The following is a 16,406-nucleotide window of genomic DNA, read 5'->3' as shown; positions in this document are numbered from 1 at the left end:
TTCAAAAACACCTCAAATTAACCGTTAGCGTTGTTATTTTGGATTTTCCGCATTGCGCAGCGCCATCTATTGGTGTAGCGATGAAGCACAACGACACCTAGTGGCATCTTACGGCAATTAAATGCTAGTGCAGCTTTCATTTTGCATACGCTTTCTCGCTCTTACGCAAAAGCATTCGAAAGCTGCAGACGTATCTTTCCGCATGGTGGTGAAGATAAATCCAAAAATTGGACAATTTTGAAGTGTTGTTCTTTGCATAAAATATTTTTATTTTATGGTGGAAAAGAAAAGCCAATGTGTTAATTTTTTTTCTGAATTTTTAAGTATGAATGCAAATTAGAATAAATTCTTACTGCCTTTTTGTTAAACTGCTTTTTGTTGCACAAAAAAATCAAGTGAGGCATAATGTTTGATAATGAAATAAGTTTTAACTGCTACATGAAGATAGAAAAAAAATTTTATTCAACATTCACTTAAATACTGTTCCAATCAGTAACAACAACTGATTACCACACATCTGGTTCGATTTCATTCCACTACACTGTCTACTTCTTTAGCTCTAATGGTGCAATAATTTCTATACTAACGCTGCTGCTTTCACTAGAATCACTCGCATTCATCGGTGCGTCATCGTCCACCGGGACCGAGCGAGGCATCATCCTGCCCGACGTTGACGGTTGTGGCTCGCTCTCAGCCCTGTCTGCCTTTGGCATCGCGCTCTGCATCGGAATAACCGCATAATCGTCCAGCTCGTCGATGATGCGCTGCTGATCCGTCGGCTGGAAGTAGTTCTCGACTAGATTGATCTCGGACGGGCGTGCCGGTCCGACCGTTGGCACTGGTGGTGGTGGTCTGTCCGGTAGGGGTGGGAGCTTTCGTCCCCCCGGATCCCGAAAGCTGGACATTAGCGGACCGCGCCTCTTCGCGTACGGGCTTGACAGGCGGTCGGCAAAGTCCGTAATCTCCTCGATGCTGCCGTTCGGGTTCAGGTGCTGTAGGGGTTTTACCTTGCGCTTAGCGTACGGGCTGTGGCTGATGCCGGTGAACTGTTCGATTTGGTCGCTGGGAAGCGCCACCGTCGAGCTGAGCCGTGGTGGCGGTGGCGGTGCTGTTCCGGTTCGCGATCGATCGCTAGCGTTGGAGGGTTGATGGTTCAGGCTTAGGATGTCGATCGAATGGTAGTGCATCTCTTCGTCCTCTTCGCGATCGCGCTGTTCCGGTGAGGCGGTAGTAGCGGGCGATGTCGTGTGTATCTGTGCTTCCGTTAGGGACACAACACGGTTCGAAGAGGGCCGCTCGTAGATCGATCGTACCGGTGGGCGTTCGTTGCTTGGTTCCGGAGAGTCGTCGAACCGTCGCGATAGGACATCCTCGCTGCGTGTTCTCGTTCGCTGGCGTGACTGGATGCGCTCCTCCTCCTCGATGTCATCGTCATCTTTTGCCTCCGTGCCCGAGGCACGACGGTTGCGCCGGCGTTTGCGACGTTTGCCACGCAGCATCAGCTCGTCCAGCGAGGCGAACGAAGCTGCATCGAGCTTCGGAAGCAGTAGCGCATCCTCGTAGCACGGCGGTCTTGATTCACGAGCATCGGGAGCATTCTGTGGTGCGTCCTGCTGCAGTCGGACACGATTATCGCGAGCTCTGGGGAATGGTGAAGCAAATATTTCAATAAGAGAAAGCCTGATTCAATGTCTAGATGAAGAAAACTCACATTTCTCTTAGTTCCTGTAGGTTTTGTTCACGTTCCCGTTCGGCGGCGAGTTTCTGCCGCGACGAGATGAACTTTTTGATGGACGAAATGAGACAGAAGAAACCGAAGAATGCCAACACACCCACCATTAGCCAGGTCCAGATGCGCTCCGCATTTCCGATCGTTTCGTACGGATACCACACCGACCGGCAGGCACCTTCCCACGACGCTCCGAAGAAGTCTTCCGGCGTGTTGCACTGCAGGTTCTTACGATCACCAATCTAAAAATGGAAACAAACAAAATTAGTTTTAGAATTTTAGAAGACATTCGGCAGCAGACATCACGCACCCTCCCTGGTGGATCGGTGAGAAACTGGAAAAACTGAAAGAACTCATCGCTCCGACAGTCGCACCGCCACGGATTGTCACCGAGCCAGATCTCACTCAGGAATGGATTTTTGTCGAAAAACTCCACCCGAAACGGGGTCGTGAACCGATTCCCAGACAGATTGATGCGCACCAGCTCCGGCAGCCCGGCAAGCGTCGTATTGCGCATCGTCGACAGCCGGCACATGCTAAGATCGAGCGTCTGCAGCGTACCGGACGACAGCGTGTCCGGTATGTCGGACAGCAGATTGTTCGACAGATCCAGCTCGATCAGCTCGCCCATCGAGGCGAGCGCATCCCAATCGAGGGTGAGTATTTCGCACCAGCTCATATTCAGATAGACGAGCGAGTCGGCCGAGATGCGGCTGAAGCGGCTGATGTAGTTCCGGCTCAGGTTGATGTGCGTCAGTAGATCGTTCGCTTTGAACAGCTTGCCGTCGATGCGCGATATCATGTTGAAGGAAAGATCGAGCGTTTTGAGGTGCTTGAGCGTGCGGAACGCTTCCGGGTGGATGCTCGAGATGGAGTTGAAGGACAGGTCGAGATGTTCGAGCAGCAACGTGCCGGAAAAGGAGTCCCGATCCAGCTGCCGCACCATGTTACCTCGCACGATCGCCGTCATGAGGTTCGGGAAGCCGTGCAGGTCCAGTGTGTCCATGTTGCAGTGGGAGAGGTTAATTTTGCGCAAGGATGCGGACTGGACGGGAGTGTCCTCGTGGGGCAGCACGAGGGAAAGCCGGTGATTGCGGGCCAGGTTGACTTCTTTCAGTGCTGTCAGGCCGGTGAAAATGGTTGGCTGTAGGGCGGACAGCTTGCAGCTGTTCAGCTCGAGCCGCTTCAGGGTCGTCGATTGCATGTCGGACATCGAGATGATTGGATTGCCGGACAGCTTCAGATGCTCCAGGCTGCGCAAGCCTTGTATGACCTCGCTGCCGGACACTTTGGAAATTTTGCACTCACTCAAATCCAGATAGCGCAGCGAGAGGCTCGTCAGTACCAGGCTTTCGTCGTTGCTGGAGAAGCTGGTGAAGTGGTTCTTGGCGAGGCGCAACTCTTTCAGATTGCCGGCCGGCAGCAGCAACTGGTTAGGATGTATGTCCGCCCAGTTGGAGATGTTATTCTCCGACAGGATCAGTATGGAAAGGGAAGACATTCCCGTGAGTGCATCTTCGCGTAGTTGCGTGATAGCATTCGCGGAAAGGTCCAGATAGTGCAGCCGCGGGAACTGGGCCAGCTCGGGCGGTATCGTCGTGAACAGGTTGTCGGATAGGTCAAGAATTTCGATCTGGAAGGTTAGGATTTTTTGTATGCCATTAGTAGCAGGCATCTGCAGGAATTAAGTCCACTTACATTAAAGTCCGCAAAAACGGGCAGCTCCGTTAGGCCACGCCCGGAACAGTCGACGCACGCCATACTTTCCTCGCAGTCGCAACTGCACGGCTCGGGGCATACTTCCTGTCCCGTCGCTAGCAGTGCGAGCGACCCCAGCAGCACCACAGCTATCACAGGAACTAGCTGCCGCTTCATGCTGTTGAAGAAAAGACGGAAGAACGGAAGAGAACGCTACACTTTCACGTGCGCGAAAAGATTTGCCATTTTGTAATCACACACACACACACACACACAAACACACGCAATGCTCAAATTCACCCCGAATGATTCATACAGGTAGCACCACGTTTGGGTGATTATAACCGACACAGACAAACGAAGATTTCCCAAACCTACTGGCTCTACTAGTGGCACTCTATGTGTAAGTGCTGTTCGTTCGCTTTCTCGATACATGGGTCGCTTGCCAAACACGGTTAGCGTTCATACCCGTTCGCTGCCCTGTATCACACTACTCCTAGATAAGATAGCGATTATCTATTGCATAGGTACGCACACTGGTTGAGCGTTTTGGAGCGAGCTGCTCGTATGAGTTTCCACTGTTCGATCGGAATTTTAAACGGATGGCCGTTTTTATCCACAACCAACCCCTTTTCGGGTAAGGGATTTATCGATTACCCCCGGCCAGAGCAGCTATTGTATAACCACACAGGGTGTGTGATGGGTTACTGATCGAGATGCGCAATACACCACTCTTTGTCGGGAACTGTGTGACGAAAACACCATCGGGACACTTACGTTTGCTCATGATAATCACTAATCGCTTGCGGCTACACTTGACCGTCACTGTGCGTCTTTGTTTGAGGGAGAAGAAAACGGTAAGGAATGTTCCGGGTTTTTTATTTCACTTACAATCACTGTACAGCACTGTTATCTATAAAACACACTACGTAGCAATAATCGTTTACTTAGGAAGTGTAATAATTGGGTGTGAAATAAATAGTTCTAGTCGCATCACGGCGCATCACCCATGGCCAGAAAGCGACCGGACTAGTGACATGGTCGAACCGTGCGCTCGGAATGGGTGCTGGCGAATAGTGAAGAGACCCTGCGGGTACGGCAACACCTTTAGGGTACGATAGTGATAAGATAAGACGCACTCCAGCTTGGTTTTGGCAGGGACGGGGGAAAAAGCTCTCCATTAACAAACCCTTTCCTTTCTGCTATGGTGATTAAGCTTGCGGTGGTGAGTTTGATTTGTCGTGAAATAGTTCCACACACTCCCATACTCACGGTTTGAAATGGCTCATTAGGATGTTTTCTTGGATTGTTCTTCTTCAGTAATAACGGGCTTACAGCACGTGGGATACAAGATGCCATCAAATCGGGAGCCCATAAATTGCACCAAATCTGACAAATTCCACTCATAAATTTATTAATCAGACAAGCCAAAGCTGAAACGAGGAGGGAACGGCAATCCACCACGGTATTGCGATAGTTTGCCCGTTGCGAACGTGACTTCATTTGCTATTGCTTAAGAGCAGCACAAGGAGGAGCAGCAACAGCAGTAGTAATAGTAGTAGTAGTAGTGGCAGTGCGGCAGCAGCAATAGAGCGGGATGATAATTAAGTGGGCTTATGATTTGCTCATTGATTTTAATGAGCAGAAAATCGGCCCCATTTTTGTGACTAATCGGAAAATCGGAGCCAACCAAACTGGTGCTTGTGGTTTTTGCTGATGCTGGAGGATGATGACGCGGTGGTGCGGTGCGATTTTTACGACCGTCACACGCTTAGTGTTTTTCGGGGAGCAAAAGTTTCCTCACGAAGTACGCCTTCTTAGCAGCAGTGTTATCGCCCTGCGAGCCGGCAACGAATGAACGAACGGGAGCGTAATGGTATTGCCTCCCTTGATTCGTGTTAATATTGCCCACTCTGGTAGGGGAAGGTAGAAAAGGCGGTACGGTGCAACGGAATGGTTAGTAATGACCACGAAGGATAAAGATGTTCGAAGGCTCGATGGGAAAGGGTGAGCTCGAACGGTGTTCGCGCTTCGGTACCGGTTGGTCGGCTCGGCTCGTGCCGAGCACCAGCATACCAGGTTGTAGAGTCCGAGGGGGTAAAGTGAGATAAATATAATCCTTCGTACGACGTGCGCCTTAAGATGACGATAGGGTGGCAGAAAAATAGGGAATCCGGTGCAATTGTCCCGCTCGCAAATGGGAAAAGAGCGATGAAGTGATTTCAGCGGGATGAATGAACGGAACCCTTCGTTGGGTTAAGGATTTGGGATTCAACAGGATTAGCGTTGTAGGGAAGGATGTTCTGTGTGCATGATGTGGTTAAGTGAGATTATTTTTATAATTTGTGATGATTTGATATGTTCATTAATGGACGTTGTGATGAATTTGGTTTGCGTGTTTGAGTGTTTTTTTACCTTTGCACACAAGTTTAGTAGATTAAAATTTGATTTGTTATAAATATATAAAGGCCGGGCTACATTGATCGTACTCGCTGGTGTAATTTTGATTTTCACTAGCGCATCTGGCGGCGGCTGACCGAAGCATTTTGCCAAACAATTTGGAGCCGCTTCATAAAATACGTTATTTTTCCATGTTTTTTACTTTAACTGGACTGGAAAAGCTTTGTAATTGATAGATAAATATGTTGTGCAAGTATTTCAGCAGTTTTCGCATCAAAAAACGGTGAAAAAACTAATTAACTTTGCGATCCAACACGACCATTCTCCCGACGACCAAAATAAAGCTTCCACCAGCCGCCGCCAGATGCGCTAGTGAAAATCGAAATTACGCTTGCGAGTACGATCAATGTAGCCCGGCCTTAAGACAATAACATAGTTTTTGGCATATTAAGAGAACACGCTCGATAAGCACTTTAAATTAACAGTAATGTTTTTTTTAGTTCGTCTCTTTTGCCCAGGTTTTGTTCAAAATTTAAAGCGCCTAGATGTATGCAACTAGATTGCGTTGCAATATAGTAATTTTTTTTATGTTTTTGTTGTTTGATTGTAGCAATTAATATTTTGTACTAGCTTTCGTTAAGAAACGACACTTTTGATTATAATTGCTCTTATCTTGTTTTGCTTCGTAATGTTGAGTTATGTTGTGTGTTTTCATTTGTTTTGTTAAATGTTATTTTATTCTGTTCTGTTATATTGCTTTTGCGATGAACGCTGACGCAAATATAAGATAGAATTATTTTTGAGAATGAATTCATAACAAATTTCATAATATTACGCCAGTTTACTTCCATACAGTCGTTGCCACCTAATTTTGGCTCTAAGGCATCAATTTTTGACAGTGCGCATCAATTTTTGTCTCTAAGGCATCAATTTTTGACAGTGCGCATCAATTTTTGACTCTAACGCACCTGTTTTTGTCTGTAAGTCATCAATTTTTGACTCTTGTAGGAATCATGACAATTTTACAAGGTATTTAAACAGAATTTAAACAATTATCATTCCACATCTCATTAAAAATACAAAAACTGTGTAAATTGATTGTTTCTTGAGAAAAAATTATGAAATTTTAGAAATTCTAAAGCTTTTGTTTACAGCTGAAAATACATGCCAATATTTTTCACTCCATGGAATCTTCTAAATTGGCAAAACAATTATTTTATTTTAAATTCTATCAATAAAATTATTCACTACTTAACTTAATTTCAACCATTTCAGAACACACAGTTTCAGAAATTACGTAAAATTTTGTAAATAAAGCGATTGACTCACAGTCAAAAATTGATGCCTTCGAGGCAAAAATTGATGCGCACTGTCAAAAATTGACGCCTTCGAGGCAAAAATCGTGAAACGCTGTCAAAAATTGGTGCCTTCGAGACAAAAATAGGTGAGTTAGAGTCAAAATTTAGCGGCAACGACTGTAAATACGATGTTGATAAGGATTTTAGAGCTTACTTTTCCTCCGATAGAGATATTGGTACAGTCAGCTTCCTTAAATGATATGCACTACCTACTAAAGCCACGCATGATGAACTGCCTATCATATTCGCCATGTACCGCGCCTGGTCATTGAGAACAAGAAATACCATATCCGGAGCCTTCCAGCAGGAAAAAAAAAACATTTAGATTTTATTTATCGTGATTTTAGAGCACGCCCTAGCAATGTGTACCCCAAATCCTGCACCGCACACTGATTGAACAATATCAATTTTATGGCTGCGCGCGAAGAAACGGCCAAAATATGCAAATTAGAAATCATTTGCGGTGTAGCTACAACGCACATGATTACTGGCGGGTGCCACCAGTCCAAGTCCGTTGATTATATCGGGTGTCGTTCTTTTCTTTCTATTCGGGCGGCAATAAAACGACGGTACGGTTTCGTTTGCGTTGGCCGCGTCTGCAATCTCTGCATATGTCTTCCGGTTGAGAATGGTCGCATTTGAATGTGAACTAACCGTACCGCCGTGGGGGTGGGAAGGGCTTTCTCCGAAGTGTGTTCCATCTAAATCAAGCACCCGAGTCGATTTGAAATAATCACAATCAATGAACACACAGAACAACGCAAGTAAAATACACACACACTTGGAGAGTGTGTACGCCAACCCAAGGGGACTGTTTTATTTTTAGGTGGTGGGAGTAAGCATTTCACTTCGACGGAAGAGATTGCGGTTAAATGACAAACATAAAAACGTGAATTCAAAATAGAACCTATGAAGGAAGCTGCGCTAGAATCGATTGGGATGAGGTACATTCGGAATGTCTTGGGTAGTTTTTTTACATACCGCGTTCGTGGTTTGGTGGTCGAAATGGAATAGAACAGCCGGAAAACAAGCGATTGATAAGCTAGCCAGATGATAGAAAGGCAATGAGGTAGGCGAGTCGTTGAGAGAGGCATTCGAGTGTGGCTGATTTGAATAATCATAATATAAGTCATTCCTGTTAATGTTACTTATGTGCTTTCCAAGCGTTGCTGTTTTATCTCCGATTATTTGCATGTTTGCGTGTTTTGTGTTCTGCTTCTTCTTTGCGTCATTTCAACATCTATCAACATTTAGTTTCTTTTTTTGTATTTCATTTGCTTCAATTTGAAACTATTTTGTTCCTTCTTCTTAAACAGTTGTAGTTGTGTGTACTTTTGCTGTCAATTAAAGCTTTTCTCTATTAATCATTTATTTTGAAACTCTAAAACCATTTTAAGATTTTAGGGAATGTTTTTGAAAAACAATGCATGTTTGATGTATTTTGGAAACTTTTCCGTTTGAATTATAACAAAGGCACAAAGCCTTAATTGAATTCTTTCTAAAGACTTCTTTTAACGACAAATAGAGTGCATCAATTTGAGACTAGGCACAGCAATTTCACTAGAAGCCTAAGCGTAAAGGCATTCTGCATTAATGAAATCACAGATAGTGACTGAGGGGTAAAAAACTTCATTCAATTCTGCATAAGAAACCCATTAATAGTGGCCCACTACAGATTTTTTGTGCCTTCGCTGGAGAATGCTCTTGCATTCCGGAAGGAAAGTTCACCCACGTTCTCATAAATAAGCAAACTGCAGCTGAAATAAACGTCAGACAAAAGTCTGATAAAATGTCTCACTGTAGCAGAAGCAGAATGGAGCTCGCGTTCCGTTGGGCTGGGAAAGCAAAGTTGCAAGAGGAATGCATTTTCATTAGTGGAAATTCCAGTGCAGTTGCAAGCACGGGGGGGCCGCGTCAGTAGGAGGAAATCATACGATAGTGCACAGATGGACCTCGGCACTAAAGAATGTACCGGTACGGAGAAGAATCATTTCATTTGCCATATTTTTTACGTTTTGTTCTTGGGTAGAGACCGATAAGATGTAGCTGGTGTCTTTTTTTCCATTCACTGCAGTGCATGTTTTACGTTTAACGTTTTTTGCTCATTTCTTTCGCCAGCCAATTTTGTATCGTTTCTTTGGCAGAGTGCAGCGCAGGTTAATTAATTAGAAAAAGTTTCCACCGAAGCGGAAGGCATTACGAGATGATTTATGTGCGGGAAAATGTGCCAGGCCGGGCGGTAGCAGGGGCGTTTTTATCAAAAGCAATTCTTGCAGTGCAACTTTTGAAACAATCATAGCGTGTTAGTAAATGTAGATGCATCTTTGGTGAATGGTAAATGAACGATTTTTATGTGTTTTGTTGCGTTGCGGTAGTTTTTAAATATCACATCAGTTTGTACCAGGAGACGGGTAGATGTGTGTGGATTTCATTAAATCACTGAAAAGGCAAACGACTTAGGTTCAATTTCTTACTCACATCTTACACAAAAATTTCCCCCATCCATTACATGTAAAGCTCCAACGGAAAACAAACGATTCCTAATCAAACACAACCACCGGTTTTGGGCAAATATGCACTGCGTTGCCCACTGGACGATAAGAAAATATTATTTACGCCTTCTGCTTCCTTGCGCTCAGCAGCAAACGATCAGAGTGTCTAAGAATGTCCAACCGTGTCACTGGTGCGGCTAATGGAATCAGTTTTGCTAGAAGAACGGTCTTGAGACTTTGATCATCGTAATTAATCGGTCATCTAGGTTCGGGCACGTGCACGGTGCTATTTGTAGGAATAGACCGTCTTTGGATATATGATTTCACTTGATTTTCTTTCTTTTCCCCCATCCTCAGCCGAGGGCGCGTATGCGGGAAAAGATGTCCTACATTCTTTGACTGTACGGTTGGTGCATTTGTTTAATTGAAACGTGTATCGTGGCCGAGAATGGATGATAATGATAAAGGTGGTTATGAAGATGAAGTTATTGCGATGGAGTGGAAAGAACATCTTTAAGATGTGAGATGTGTAGCTTTGAGAAGGTTATTCCTTTGCGCGTGCTGATGTTTGGTCAGTTACCCGAAGGATGGCAGCCAAAAGGCTTATTTGTTTAGGACAGTTGGTAAGGGCACTGTCGGTAAGCATTGGGTAGAGAAAAATGAACTAGCAATAGGGAGCAACTGGATCAGTGTCCAGTTTACCGACATTTTCTTCGGCAAATCGAATCAAACGCCAATGGTTGGTCGTTCGCTGCCAGAGTAGAGGTTGTTTGACATTTGTCCACACGGTGAATGGTGCTGTTCTGCTCGAGATCTTTTGCAGCCAATAGCATTATTAGCATGTAAAGCAAAGCAATGCTAAAGTCATGTCCTTTTGTGATGGGCCTTTAGCTAGGACTCGGTGCTCCGTTTTTGCTCCTCTCCGCTGCTAACAAGATAAGCACGAGGCTTACAACATTTTGCTAGCCTTTCCAAAAAGCGTTGCCCTAGCCGAAAGTATTTCTACCGAAGAAGCGCAAATCGCATAACGAGTGTAAAACGGGTGTACCAAACAGAAAGTAAATCTTACCCGCGGAAAGCAGGCTTTGCTTTTGGGCAAATCGGATTTTCCATTCCACAGACTTTCCGGGGGAGGGAGGCATGCCTTTTTCGGTGGAATGCGACGTTAAGGACCCTTTGAATTGCATCGCGGAAAGGGGTCGAGAACGCGCCTACCCAGTATCGAGATGTATCGGGCCAACACAACTAAACACGCACGCACGGCGGGATGTAAAAAAAGGGGTAATAATATCATCCAATAAAAAGTTCGAAACATGATTCGATTGGTTCGATACCGAGGAAATCTTACTTGAGTTGTTTTTTTTGCTTTGTTTTTACGCAGAACTGTCTCTGATGGACAGATGTGCGATATAATCCGGCGAAAGTGGAAAGGTTTTTTTTGTTGTGTAGTCGGAGGCTTTTACTTTCCATATATCTCGTGATGGTCATAGCTAGTGGTCGGAGGGCAACATAAAAAATCAAAATGGAAAGAAATTGCTATGACTAATCTGGTATAGGTAATCGATTAGGTCACCCAATCACTAATGCATGCAAATGTTGGTGAGGTATGAGATTCGAATCGGAGATGAAGCTGATTTGCGATTAGTTTGAATTGTTTATAAGCTTTGAAGACGAAAATATTGGTGTAAGCACATCCTGAGTGCTTTATTTCGAGCTAATGGAGAGAGCAGATTATGTCGAATATGGTATTGGATATGTTATGATTTATTAGATTGTTCTTTAATAGTTGCACTGATATGAAATAACTATAATTGAGTTTCTAACAAGTTTAAATCTTCCACAAAAGCTGTTTGGGTTTGTTGATTATATGATGTAATATGATTTTTAATTTAAACTTGGACTTATTTGGTTTTATTCTTTTATAAAGATTTGATTTTGCGATGTGACATGATATAAATGATTTAATCTTTAATTACTGTTATACACAAAACGGATTTTTTATATAGGTTTAAAATCCAAGACAATGTTTGAAGCCGTGCAAATTTGTTGTAGAATTATAAATCCTCTAAATATATTACAGTTATTGCATTTTACATTTTTTATGTTGTATCGAAATTAGGCAAAATATGTAAACAAAGAAAAGAGTAATTTTCTAGTTTTCCTTCTTGGTGTATTTTTTAAATTCATCATATTTTATCTTGTGAGCGTGTGAACATATTAAACGCCTAAATGTATGCAATGTTCCATCAGTACAGAACTATTCTCAACAACCTATATGAATCTCAAGACATAAAAGATGATTTTATCATTTCTCTGCTCCTAAGAATGATTTTCTTATGCTGATTTTGCTTATCTAAAGGCAATAAAAAAGGACACATTTAAAGACTCTGAAACACCCGGACATACCATCCGACAATACCGTCAAGCGTTTAAATCCAACCGTGGTGGAATTTATTAGCCGTCCAATAAATCAGTTTGCTCCACGTGTTGGACCATAATTACGGTGGCGGAGTGTGGGTTTGGCGAAAATAAAGAATCTATTTTCCACCCCTCCCGAGCGATCAAGCAAAGCACGACACGTTAACGCCACTAAACTACGTGTCGGTATGCATAGCATGAATGCTGGAGCTCATGCGAGGTTGGCGAGCTGCGCCGGCCGTCAAATAAATCGCCGGCAGTCGAGTTCGTGCGGGAGCGACGGCGCTCGCTGCTGTTGCCTCTGCAAGGCATAAATAAGACAATAAATAGATAAATACTTATCTAAACTTTTAGATCATGAATGATTCGCGCATCCCTCATAACGTTGGCATGAAGCTGTGCGTTTAGTTGGAGTTTTTTTTTTGTATTTTCATTTCATGTATGCGTATGAGACGCATAGGTGTGAGAGGGAGAGATGTGTTGTTTTGGCGGAATGTTATAAGAGAAGATTTGATTTAAGATTTCGCTTCGTACATCACAGCGCAGCAAGGAGCCACGGGGATATAATTTGAATACCACGTACCACCGTTAGGGCACCGGGCGGAACCGCTGGTGAGGTGATGAGAAACCAGGGATGTCATGGCTTTTCAACGGTCGACTAGTCTTCGGGAAAGGTTGCTCTGACGGGGCTTCCAGTCACTGTAAGGCTTACATTCGCGTACACGCAAGCATATCCCTTTGCTTCATGGGCCCGGTGGGACCAATGCTGGTCGAGCAAATCGGAACAATATTTCACATTAAACTAAATGAACGGGGCAAAAAAGACACTCACACACACACACGGGCTGGTAGAGTCAGAACAGCCGCAACTCCGCTGTGAATTATACGTCCCTGTGTGAATTATTAGGAACCGTGCCAGTAGCACGGTGTGTTTTTCCATGGGAAAAGGCAACGATAGCAGCGTGCAGCAGCATACATGTGTGGGAAATGTAATAAAAATCTGATTTAGAAAAATTATGTAGGGCATATATTTCTATTTTATTCAAATTTCCACCTTCTTGTCTTGGCTACTGTACTGTACCGTGTGCGGCAACTGGGAACTCTTTTCCCCTGTCTCAGGGGAGTACTTACGCTGTGGTAAGGAAATTTGGGTGTTTGGAAAAAAGCCCTCACTGCACAGTGAAATAAAGACTAGTGGCTTCACTTTATGGGAACAATTTCTCATGAGCTATTACTATCGTAATGAACTCGCATGCCAACTCGCTGGCGGATGTATTTGCAAAACCATGCCACAAACTAGCGCAGCGTAGCGAGTGACTTACCGACACCGTGAAATGAAATCACTATTTCACAATTTAATTTCTCTTTCCAATGCCACGTCGCATTTGCAACGATAAAGATTTATTAAATTCCACTGAAAAGGTGCTGCGACTGTGGAGGCCTTCACCTAGTAGAAAGGTAAGTGCGGACAAGATTACATTTCCGCTAGCCGTCACCAAAACATCGGAAACCGAATCTCAGCCGGGTGGCCGTCACTGAAACTTCAAACCAGTTTGGGAGGAGGTGGTTGCTTGCAGACGATGAGGATCTAACTATCATACCGTTGGCAAACAATAATTTTCCTTCCAAGACAGTTAGCTGCTCCAAATCCAAAGGCAACAAGGAAACGGAAGGTGTCATCACCGGGTGCCGGAGGTTTTGTCTGACAGGTTGAACGACGCTATCTCTTTTCGAGGGGGTTCGTGTTTGGAACGGTTAGTTTTTTTGGATAGTTTTACTAGCTGGGTGGATTCGTATAAGAGCTTAAGTTGATGATTACTGTTAGGCTGACTGTGCGAAGGCTGTCAAATATCTAGCAAGACTAAGTAAAATCATATTTTCACATTTCCGCACTGTTGTTGCAGAGAAGTGAGGTTCATGGAGTGATGTTGTTTACAATAAGATTGTTTTGTAAGGTAATAGAAATAAGAGCTGAAGCAAATAAAATGTTCTTTCATAGTTTGGTTTAAGCGCAATTTTTCATGCGCTGTGTAAGTGTATATTCCACACTTATGCCATGCGGGTTTGACATAACTAATAATATGAAATAACTAATAATATGAAATAATAATATGAAATAATATTTGTTTAATAAAAATGTTATGTTTTCAAATCATTTTAATATTATCGATAAATACAAGAAAGACAAATAAAAAAGATAAGTCGTTAATTTCTAATGCACAATACATGATAAATCCATAAATATATGTTTACTGTTACAAATAATTAAATTATATTTTTTAAAAGGAAATATTTTCAATAAATGATAAATGTATCCGATTGTCGCGTTTAATTGAATTGTTGATTTGTTTGATTTGTTTTGGGCAAGAATGGGCAGAATAATTGAAACACAAACCAGAGATGTTTAAAATATTAAGATGGAACAGGCAACCTGCATAAAGTGCTGTCACAAAATTTTATAAAAATTCAAAAAGGATTACAAAGAGAAAAAATACATATTAGTTTCCTCGTATTCGTACCTCGTACGACTTAACTCCGTCATGGGTTCAAGCCCCGAATGGAACGTGCCTCCGTACGTAGGACTGACTATCCTGTTATAAATAAGTCACAGTCAAAGCCGAGCCCACTAGTGGTACAGACAGGCCTTGACCGACAGTGGTTGTTGTGCCAAAGAAGAAGAAGAAGTTTTGTTACTAAGTAAATAAATACTAACGTTTTTATATGAAACATCTTTATCTGTTATACATATGTTACATAAATAAAAAAAAATGATCCGTGAAAATATTGACCTGTACTTATATCACAGATAGTGCTATATCAATATTCCTTTATTTGAAGTCGTATTCCAATTTTCATAAGGAACGAAGGTCCCTAGTCATCTCAAGATACTTTTAACTAATGAAAGAGTCTATTTTGTACATTACAAGTTATACACCGACAGAATAACAGCCGATTTCAAATGATTGGATTACTTAACATTGCTTAACAACGCCTAAAGTTATACAAACCGGTAAGCAAAAGGAGTTTAAAATATATTCGATAGCACTAATTAAAAAAAATCTTTTCACTTGACGCCTAAAGTTATGCAATCATATTCATTAAGCTACACTAAAGCAATTTAAATAGAACTTAAAATTGTGTCTACCATATTGCATGTAGGAACATCCATTATCTCATTTTCTTCTTAAAAGAAAAAGTTTCCCACTGTTCCCGACGCAATAAAGCACGTGCGGGCAGCCCAAGCAGCCAGCGGAATATTTCTTAATAACCGCTAAAAACAGTTGGAGTGCCCTGTCAACACCTTCCGCCTTAATGACGGACACATTAATAAGCACCCTCAGCGTGACCACCATACCGAAGCACGTTGCAGAGCACAAAGCCTCCCAGCTAGGGGTTCGTATGGTGTAGTAGTGTGTAGTGTGGCACAGGTGAAACTTCTTGAAATTGGCATCCTTCCCAGCTGCCCCTTCCACTCCACGTTCATTGCGCGAGTGCCTCGAACTAAAACATTAGCCATAAGCACACAGACCCATTCATAATCACGTGAAGCTTCCGGCAGAGCTGGGTGGCGCGAGGATATACTGCCCTTCTCCGTCCCGGTCGCTGTAGTACGTTCTCGCTGCAAAACGATCAATGTGGCAGCGTTAGCGGTTAAATGGGCGTACGCCTTCCGGATGTACTTTCGCGCCGTGGGATCGTGGTGAGTGAAAAGAAACGGTTAAGAAACTACTGTCTCTAGCGGTGTGAAAGAATCTGCGTCTGACCGTAAACCTGACGAAGAAGGTGGAGCCAAGATTGCGCTCTAGGATGAGGTAGTAGTGTTTCGCTTCTGCTTTGCCCTTTTTGCACATCCTCATCCTCATGCCGAAGGGTGTAACATACACGCGTGGTTCGGGAGGGTGGGGCTGGAAGATAATAAATAAATTATCTTTTATGCCCGCATGCAATAAATTAATAAATATTAAACCTTCATTAAATTTGGCTTGCGCTGGTGTTTTTCTTTGCTGCCGTTTCGGGAGGCTATACATATAGATGCGGCCCCCTACATTCCGGAACAGGCAGGAGGATATTTGGTAATTAGTGGAGAGGGTAGGGAGGACGCTAGAGGTGGCAGCTACAAGCACATGGTGTGCACATGAGAAAATAATCTTTTCTTAACATTAATATGCGAAGATGTAGCCAACGGAAGCGTTAGCCTCGGGTTGTGCACTGAGGCGGATCTTTCGCCGGTGTGTGTGTGCTATCGTACCGATGGCTCGGACCAGTAAGGCTCTACAATATCAAACACTGCCACCCTTACGATTGGGCATA

General features: G+C 43.4%; 1 protein-coding gene across 2 annotated transcripts; it reads right to left on the bottom strand.

The window, feature by feature from the left end:
* Window positions 1-439: 439 nt before the first annotated feature.
* On the bottom strand, window positions 440-4,513 carry LOC1277226 (uncharacterized). 2 transcript variants are annotated; one of them, XM_061645882.1, is made up of 5 exons: window positions 4,205-4,513; window positions 3,428-3,605; window positions 2,040-3,362; window positions 1,712-1,971; window positions 440-1,641 (listed from the first exon to the last, which is right to left on the bottom strand). In XM_061645882.1, the coding sequence occupies exons 2-5, from the start codon at window positions 3,602-3,604 to the stop codon at window positions 546-548; spliced, it is 2,856 nt and encodes a 951-aa protein (XP_061501866.1). In that variant the 5' UTR covers window position 3,605; window positions 4,205-4,513; the 3' UTR covers window positions 440-545. The 2 variants fall into 2 exon arrangements, with proteins under 2 accessions (XP_061501866.1, XP_061501867.1); XM_061645883.1 differs by lacking the exon at window positions 4,205-4,513 and adding an exon at window positions 3,806-3,943.
* Window positions 4,514-16,406: the final 11,893 nt, after the last annotated feature.

The sequence above is a fragment of the Anopheles gambiae genome, chromosome 2 (genome assembly GCF_943734735.2).
Source record: "Anopheles gambiae chromosome 2, idAnoGambNW_F1_1, whole genome shotgun sequence".
Classification (NCBI taxonomy): domain Eukaryota; kingdom Metazoa; phylum Arthropoda; class Insecta; order Diptera; family Culicidae; genus Anopheles; species Anopheles gambiae.
This window is presented reverse-complemented; position numbering and strand designations above follow the sequence as displayed.